At 36.6% G+C, this 9,422-nt stretch overlaps 1 protein-coding gene across 1 annotated transcript; it reads right to left on the reverse strand.

The window, feature by feature from the left end:
- Window positions 1-952: 952 nt before the first annotated feature.
- LOC111784758 (light-inducible protein CPRF2-like) lies at window positions 953-6,129 on the reverse strand. Its single transcript, XM_023665370.1, has 6 exons — window positions 5,735-6,129; window positions 4,327-4,414; window positions 3,334-3,547; window positions 2,223-2,298; window positions 2,000-2,125; window positions 953-1,413 (listed from the first exon to the last, which is right to left on the reverse strand). The coding sequence occupies exons 1-6, from the start codon at window positions 6,113-6,115 to the stop codon at window positions 1,042-1,044; spliced, it is 1,257 nt and encodes a 418-aa protein (XP_023521138.1). The 5' UTR covers window positions 6,116-6,129; the 3' UTR covers window positions 953-1,041.
- Window positions 6,130-9,422: the final 3,293 nt, after the last annotated feature.

The raw sequence follows: 9,422 nt of genomic DNA on the forward strand, positions 1-9,422 counted from the left end.
AGCTGAGACCGATATTCATACGAACTTAAAACCGAGCTATGCAGGTCTTTAGACGTGTTTCAACTTGTAGGTTTGTGATGGAACATCAGCGTCCAAACTCTATTCCTTGTGAGAAAGCTTGGCATGGAGTAGATATCCATCCATCTTTGATGCTGCTTATTCAGTTATTTGCAGCTGTAAAATCATGGACACGTCCCATGTAACAGGATCGTTAGTAGATATTGTCTTATTTAGGCTTTCCTATTTGGGTTTTCTTTCAAAGTTTTTAAAACACATCTAGTAGGGAGAGGTTTCCACACCCTTATAAGGAATACTTCGTTCTCCTCTTCAACCGATGTGGGATCTCACAATCCACCACCCTTTGGGGGCCTAACGTCTTTGCTGGCACACCACTCGGTGTCTAGCTCTGATGATACCATTGTAACAATCAAGCCCACTGCTAGTAGATATTGTCCGCCTTGACCCATTATGTATTACCGTCAACCCCACGGTTATAAAATACGTCTGCTAGGAAGAAGTTTCCACACCCTTTATAAGTAATGTTTCGTTCTTCTCTCCAATTGATGTAGAAAATCACAATGATTGACATCCGACAACTTACATAACCGACATAATGATCGACCAAACATCCATAATGTTTGATACCGTATTTTGAGCCATTCTTCAACAAATGTCACACTGTTAGGCTTTGTATTGGACTGCATATTGNCTGTTGGGCTTTGTATTGGACTGCATATGGGGGAGAATAGTTGCAGAGCTTTGTTTCCATATCCATGAAAGAAAATCCAGTGATCATGTCATGTGTTGAGACATCTTTTTTAAATATGACGTCATATTAATTTATTATCAAATAATTATAATATTGATGAAAGAAAATAACCTAATTTTAAAAATGTGAAAAAAATGAAAAGATTTGTATCTCTTTAATCCATAAACTTTCAAAACGATAGAGTCTCTAAACTTTCAAAACGATAGAGTCTCTAAACTTTCAAATTTTGTAACATTCACTAATCTACCCGACACAAATCTAGTATGCTGTATCTATTGCTCCCCATTTGCTTGGACTCTACAGATCCGCTTTTGTGGAGGCTCCAAGCTAGCCACTCGCTGCAAAGACTCCGATCTTTCGATCTTGTTCACAGACACAGCTGGCAGTACCAGAGAGGACGACTCCTGCTGCCCACCGTCTACATGTGAAATGTCACCCAAGCCATTGTTGACTCCTATGTCATGTGCAACCACAGGTTTATTAGATGCAGGTTGATAACCATCTTGCAATGGAACAGTGCCATCTGCTAACGCATCGGAAGGGCTACCGTCCAACGAAGAGATGCCGACAGAGGTAATCTCAGACATGGCATGGAACATCGGGTTACCAGTAACTCGTTTAACAGTCTCCTCAGCCATTTTTATCTGTCAGTATGGAAATAATGTTAGATGCATTTTGTGTTTAACCAAGATTACATCTTCAGCAAGTGGTAACTTAAAATATACAACATTTTTCTTTTCTGAAGTGAGAGGAGGGAAAGTGCAACCGCACAAACCCACCGCTAGCAGATACTATCCTTTTTGAGTTTTCTCCTTAAGGTTTATAAAACGCGGTCTACTAGGGGGAGGTTTCCACATCCTTAATGTTTCGTTTTCCTCCCCAACTAATGCGGGATCTCACAATTCACCCCCCTTCGGGGCCCAGCGTCTTCATTGGCACTCGTCGTTCCCTTCTCCAATTGATGTGGGACCCTCCAATCCCACCCCCTTTGGGGCCAACATCCTTGCTGGCTCTATAATACCATTTATAACAGCCCAAACCCACCAGATATTATCTTCTTTGGTCTTTCCCTTTCGGGTTTTCCCTCAAGGTTTTTAAAATGCGTCTACTTAGGAGAGGTTTCCACACCCTTATAAAGGGTATTTCATTCTCCTCCCCAACCGGGATCTCAAGCACGTGAGCAAAAAAGTTTCTAAGGGAGAGTTGACTACCCGTGGATTGTCATTGTACCTTTGCTCTTAATGTCTCAACGTTAGCTTTTAGAACGCGGTTATTGACGTTGGCTTCGTTGTATTTTTGGCTTATATCGGCAAGGCGCTTCAACAAGGTCGAATTTTCAAATCTTAGTTGTGCAACCTTTGATTAAGAAAAAAATAATGAACCAATGTATCAGTTTGGTAGATTTCAAAAGAGGTAATAAGGCACTGGACAAAGAGTTATACAGAATAGACACCTGAGTCTCGAGTTCGGTTAAATGTGCTTGCTTTCTTCTCCTTGATCGTCGAGCTGATTCTCTGTTCGAAAGCATTCTGAAAACAATGCCAACAACAAGGAGAGATATTTAATAAGAAATGGACTTTCGTAGTGTTATTAAGATAAAAGAGGGAAAGGGAACTCAACAAATAATTTGCACAATGTTTTAATCTCGATTGCAATTACCATGCAACTAAAACAACCACTTCATTTGTAATAACGACATGCAAACAGATAGTCTTTTCGGACTTTTCCTCAAAGTTTTTAAAACGCGTCTAGTAGATAAAGATTTCCACATCCTAAAAAAGAACGAAATGTTTTTAAAACGCGTCTAATAGATAAAGATTTCCACATCCTAAAAAAGAATGTTTCGTTCTCCACCTCAAACGATGTGGGATCTCACAATTCTCGGGGCCAGTATCCTCGCTCGCACTCATTCCCTTCTCTAATCGATGTGGAACCTCCCAATCCCCACCCCGTTTGAGACCCAGCGTCCTTATTGGCACACCCCCTTCCGAGCTCAACCTCCACGATGGCACATCGTCCGGTGTCTCGCTCTGATACCATTTGTAACAGCCCAAGCCCACCGTTAACAGATATTGTCTTCTTTGGGCTAGCGTCCTCGCTCACACTCGTTCCCTTCTCCAATCAACATGGGACCTCCCAATCCACCTTCTTTGGGACTCACGTCCTTGCTAGCACATCTCCTTTGGAGCTCAACCTCCTCGCTGGCACATCGCTCGGTGTCTGGCTCTGATACCATTTATAACAGTCAAAGCCCATCAATAGCAGATATTGCCCTCTTTGGACTTTCCGCCTCCCCTCAAAGTTTTTAAAATGCAACTACTAGAAACAGGTTTCCACACCATTATAAAAAATGTCTGTTCTCCTCCCCAACCGACGTGGGATCTCACAAAACACCTTTCCTGACATGAGAAATTATCAAATGCAAAAGAACACATTAGCCAGGATGGAGGAATTCATATTGCACATAGAAAGCACAATCAGATGAGAACAAAATTTATTAACACCACTATTCACACAATGCATTTGCAATAGAACACTATTCCCTAAATTAAGCAGATGGTTACCTCCTTATACGTTTTACATCAGCAGGGTCCTTACTCTCCGTTGTGTCAGTTTCTCCCTCAATCTCCTCATCATCCCACTGATCTCTTGATGATCCACTGGTAGTCGGCGAAGAACGAACCTCAGATATTTTTGGCACCATGGGCGAGAAAGTAACTCCATTTATATCCTTATCTGGTGGCCTTAATGAAGTGTTCCCAGCTCCTACTTTACAAGCTACCAAAGTGGAGAGAGAGCTAAAATATGTTAACAATATATAGTAAACAACAGTAAAAAGCCGGTAAAGCTATATACGGTAGGTGACTATATACGTAGTAACTTGAACTGTAACAGGCCAAGCTCACCGCTAGCAGATATTGTCCTTTTTGGGAAGGGCCCGAAAGGGAAAGTCCAAAGAGTATAATGTCTGCTAGCGGTGGGCTTAGGTTGTTACATGAACAAAAAGGAAAGCCCAAAGAAGACAATATCTGCTAGTGGTGGGTTTAGTCTATTACATGAATCATATATATACCCACTACTTTGAAAATGTGCCCAAGGAGGACAATATCATAGTGGTGGGCTAAGGCAGTTACATGAACCATATATATAACCAAGTGCTTTGAAAATGTAATGCGTTCTTTATATTCTCTTTTATTATACCTACGGAATTTATCAATATAAACCTTTAGCCAATATGTAACGACTCAAGCCCACTACTAGCAGATATTGTCCTCTTTGGGCTTTTCCTTTCAGGCTTTCCCTCGAGGTTTTTAAAACACGTCTACTAGGGAGAGGTTTTCACACCCTTATAACAAGTGTTTCGTTCTCCTCCCCAATCGATGTGGGATCTCACAATATTCCTCCTTGTATTTTCTCTCTCCTGTTCTATTTAGATCGAGTGTGTGCGTTGTTGTGCGATCCTAACAATACATATAAGCTCGTAAAGAAAGGCAAAAGTCTAACGACATCTCATTAGTTGTGAGAAACGAAAATATAGAGATGCAATTAATCCCAACCTTTAGGAGCTTGAATTCCAAACGTATTAGATGCTTGTGATCCACAGTCAGATGAGGTAGAAGAAGTTGGAGTCTTTGTAAAGGATCCCTGTTTATACAGAAAACAAAAGCTCACCAACTTCACCTTGAAAAAAAGCCCAAGTTTCTCTCTAGATTAACTAAGGTGAAAGTAAAGCTATTACATACACCTAACAGAGAAGAACTATTAGTGTATGAGATTAACATCAAGATGACTAGGAGCCAGGCTAGAGGAGCACAAGTAGATTTAAAAGACATTGGAATTGGAGTCCAAAGGAAGCATTCAGCTAATTATATCCTAAGCGTGAAGTGGCCCTTAGTACTAACGTGTGCCAACGAAGACGCTAGGTCCTTAAAGGGGATGGATTGTGAGATCCCATATAGATGGAGAGACACTGGGTTGTGTGCCAGCGAGAACGCTAGGCCCTTTTAAAGAGAGGAACGAGTGTGGTGAGAACACTGGGTCCTGAAGGGGAATAGATTGTGAGATCTCACATTGGTTGGAGAAACACCAGGTGGTGTGCCAACGAGGACGCTAGACCCCTTTAAAGAGAGGAATGAGGGCCAGCGAGAACGCTGGGCCCCGAAAGAGAATAGATTGTGAGATCTCACATCGGTTGGAGAGACACCACGCGGTGTGCCAGCGAAGACACTAGGCCCCTTTGAAGAGAGGAATGAGTGCCAACGAAAATGTTGGGCATCGAAGGGGAATAGATTGTGAGATCTCACATCGGTTGGAGAGACACCCAGCGGTGTACTAGCAAGGACGCTAGGCCCCGAAGGAGGGTGGATTGTGAGATCCCACATCGATTGGAGAGATGAACAGTACCAGCGAGGACGCTAGGCCCTGAAAGCGGAGTGGATTGTGAGATCCCATATCAGTTGGAGAGACACCGGACATTGTGCCAGCGAGAACGCTAGGCCCCTTTGAAGAAAGGAACTAGTGGAAGCGAGGACGTTGGCCCTAAAGAGGAATAGATGGTAAGATCTCACATCGGTTTGAGAGACATCAAGAGGTGTGCAAGAAGACGCTACGCCCTGAAAGAGGGTGGATTGTGAGATCCCACATCGTTGAAGAGAGAAACAGTACCAACGAGGACGTTGGCCCCGAAGGGAGTGGATTGCGAGATTACACATCGGTTGGAAAGGGAACGAAACCTTCTTTCTAAGAACATGGAAACCTCTCCTAGCATACACATTTAAAAAACTTTGAGGAAAAGCTCGAAAGTAAAAGCGCTAGGATACATAAACAGATATAACAACGACCAAAGAGCCCATCCAAAATGTAAAAATCATTACTCAGATTTCCACCCTAAAAATACCCTCATCAACAGAACAGAGAAAAGAAATCAATAACAAGAAGAAACAAACAAATAAGGGCAAAGTTTACCCTCTTCTTAGCAACCGCAGCACAAGCCAATTCAAGCCTGCTCTTAAGAAACGCTTGATATTCCTCCGAATCGATCGGAATATTCGGCGGTACAGCATTGGAAGAAACGCTGCTGCTATTGCCATTACTAACACCACCATGATTAGCATTATGTTTCTGCGACTGATCACAGTCCGAGCCCTTGATCTCAATCCCTTCGCCATGGTCAGCAGCAGAGCAATGAGGGGAAGTTTCAGAGGCCTCTTCAAGGAAGCGCTGGAAGGCCCACTCAGACGCGCTACGGCTCATTTTCGAGCCGCCGCCGGCCGGCGGAGGTTCGGCGACCGGAAGAGACGACCAGTACTGATCAGAAATTTCACCCGCCGAAAATACCCTATCCATTTTCTCTCTCCCTCTCTCTTTCTCCAATTGTCCTCTTTCGTCTTTGTCGACTCTTTTAACTCAGATATGCAGGGTATTTTCGTCATATAAAATAAAGTCTACGTGGCATGGAGGGTATTTTCGGGATATGTATTTTTTTATTAATCCTTTAAATTTAAATTAGAACTTTAATCCATAAATTTTTATGATTTTAATTTTATACTTTTAACATATTTTTTAAATCATAGAAAATTTAAATTTTAATTACTATTAAATATTTTCCATTAAATATTTAATTTCTAATTTTTTATTTTTTAAGATTAAATTAATAAATATTGCTTTTATCTTACGAGATTATTTCTTTTGTTATCTTAATTCTTATCCATATTTTTAAAAATCAACCAGTTTTTTATTAGAAAATAGTGAAATGACCAAAAAGCCCCTCGCAAAAGACAATGGATAATATCATTTTGTGGGTACCAATGGAATTTCTCCAGACAATTTTGGCCAAGTGGGTCCCACTGGTTGGCTTTCCTCTGATACGATACGCCGCCTCTATGTGGATAACCACAACGTGGGGCCCACATTGAAAAATTAAAATACAATTTAAATATTTTTAAAAGTTTTTTAAATTTTTAGATATATTTAAATATAAAAATATTAAATAAGAAATTTAAATTTTTTAAGTTAAAATTTAAAATATAGTAACCTATTAAATATATTTAAAAATTTGTTGACCAATTAAATAAATTTATTTTTGATAATTAAGACTTTATTAAATTTATTAAATGCTTCAACTTTATATTTTTTTTAAATCATTACGTTCCATCTAATTTCTACGATGTAATCTTTAAAATTTTGAAGGAAACGATCGTATGATACGTAAATGTTTGATGCTTTGTTGTTGTTCTATAATGATACAGATTTGATCTGTTACTACCCACTTCAGAGCATCATAACACGACGAAAATAAAAGAAATACATAATTAAATTGGATAAAAAGAGTATTTATCGTTAAAAATAAACAAATAATAATAATTATTATTATTATTATTTAAATAATTCATAAGTCATAAGAAAATGAAAAAGTATAAGACCAATTTGTGGGGAATATGGATCGACACAACTTGGAGGCCCATATTAAAATATGGCCCACATCATGTGGGCCCATATTGATCTTTCACGTCCCTCTCTAAAAATATTATGTTCCTATTCCGAAATATGACTAATCAACTCAGCTATGTTCAAATTGGTGTGTTAGTCTATTTTAAATGCATAATTTTTCAAAAGGACTGATATGGAAATCAACCCAAGGAAAAGTATGGAGCGGATTACTTGAATGATCAATATCAAAGGTAAAGAAAATTTGTTTCTAAACTCGTGATTCAAATAACTCCATAATAGGTTTGATCAATACCACTTGAATGACTCTAACATGCATGTTCTAAACACAAGAGTTTGCAAAGAAAAACTTAGCTCTCAACAAAGGTAAAATATAAATTTTATTATTAATTCCAAAATTTGATGGCTCTCATCAAAGAAAATAAGGTTTCATATAGCCTTTACAGCCTTAACTTACATAACTCCCAAATTAAATGTACTGAGAAATACCCCTAACCTCCATATTAAAATGGTCAGTTAATGTGGAATATGGTAACCTACGTGGGTTACTATATAACCTTAACTCCTATATTTAAAATTAGCTTAAATATGACAATGAAATGTGCTTATTAGTCACTAGTTTCATAAATTCAACTGAGTTCATTAAATGCAACTTAAAGTGTATTTACTTCATTTATTTCTTGAAGCTCAACTTTGCGCAAGGTCTCCAATGTCTTTTAGAATTTTCTTTGATGAGCTCACCATAGATTGAATATAAGTGTATAAGGTTTGTTGTAGCTTCTTGGCTCTCGTCCTTATAATTGGACCTTGAGGTACGGAAATTCATTGGTCGTGGTTCATATCAAGGACATTACAATGTTTTTAAAATAATATATATAAAGCACTCTCGAGATGCTTAGAGTTATTGTGTTGGTTGTTATTATTGTTGTTTAGTTGTCGTAGATCCATTAAGTTCTTTAAAGAAAAGCGGTTGTAAGGAGCGGAACATCGATCGAATCAACCGATGTTCCGAAGTGCCCATTACGAGTAAAAAGTACTATAGTTTCCATCCAATTTTTAAAGTTACCGTTATGAAAGTTTAGGGATTACAAAATATATATAATTTTATTAATTTTCAATTCAATAACTAATAATAATAAATTTATGGTTTATTTATTTTACAATTTTTTAAATTATTATATAATTTTATTAATTTTCAATTCAATAACTAATAATAATAATAATTTAAGGTTTATTTATTTTACAAATTTTTAAATTATTTAATAAAGCAAAATTTTATAATGAAAAAAAAAATTGCAATTAGCTAAAAAGTCAAAAATATTTTTAATACATTAAATTATTTTAAAAATTACATTACATGTGGGACCCATATAATTGTTTTTATTTATTGGAATTAAATTGAAACCAAGTTGAGATATAATTGTAAATTAAGTCAAACATAATTAATTAATTAATTAATTAATTGTTTTTCTTTCCTCGTACGTTATTTGTACCAAAAATAAATAAATAATAAATATTTTCCCTATGGTCAAAAGTTGAAACTTAGGATAGGGCTTCATTTTACTTAAATATCATGATATTATGATATATTATATAGTTTCCTTCTATGATAAACTCTTAATTTTTAATTAATCATATATATATATATATTTCAAATTAAATAAATAATTAAACTCATATATATCATTATTGATTTTTAAAATTTTTATTTTTAACGATTTTTTATTTTTTAATTAGATTATATTGGTTGTTTTATATATGGGTAGATATTTGTGATGCTCAAATAAATGTAGACTTGAGAATGTTTGCTTAATCCACCGCACCTAAATGGTGTGAAAGTTGTCTTATTTATAATGAAATAAATTACGAGGATATGGAAAGAGTAATAAACAGAAATAACAATAAATGGAAAGATACATATAGTAAAAAGGCAAATATCTAATAAAATATCAAATATGATATATATGGTAAACTATAATTTGAGACTATTTTTTAATGAGACTGATTGTGAGGATATGGTTACTAAAAAATACTTAAAATAATTGATAGTTATTACTGATTATAAGATGGAACATCTTTATTTTCGGTAGAAACTCGAAAATTAAGTGGGTTTAATCTTTTTTATAAAAAAACATGCTAAAATGACCCGTGGTAGATACATATATATATATACACATATATATATATATATATATATATATATATA

Source organism: Cucurbita pepo, unplaced genomic scaffold, assembly GCF_002806865.2.
Source record: "Cucurbita pepo subsp. pepo cultivar mu-cu-16 unplaced genomic scaffold, ASM280686v2 Cp4.1_scaffold000271, whole genome shotgun sequence".
NCBI classification, from domain to species: domain Eukaryota; kingdom Viridiplantae; phylum Streptophyta; class Magnoliopsida; order Cucurbitales; family Cucurbitaceae; genus Cucurbita; species Cucurbita pepo.

What these genes read in the sequence shown, in the direction of transcription:
- LOC111784758 (XM_023665370.1), bottom strand. Translation starts at nt 6,115, where the DNA reads ATGGATAGGGTATTTTCGGCGGGTGAAATTTCTGATCAGTACTGGTCG. An exon ending in TGGAATTCAAGCTCCTAAAG is followed by an intron (nt 3,548 to 4,326) that starts GTTGGGATTAAT and finishes CCACTTTGGTAG; the next exon opens with CTTGTAAAGTAGGAGCTGGG. An exon ending in TTGAGACATTAAGAGCAAAG is followed by an intron (nt 1,414 to 1,999) that starts GTACAATGACAA and finishes CCATACTGACAG; the next exon opens with ATAAAAATGGCTGAGGAGAC.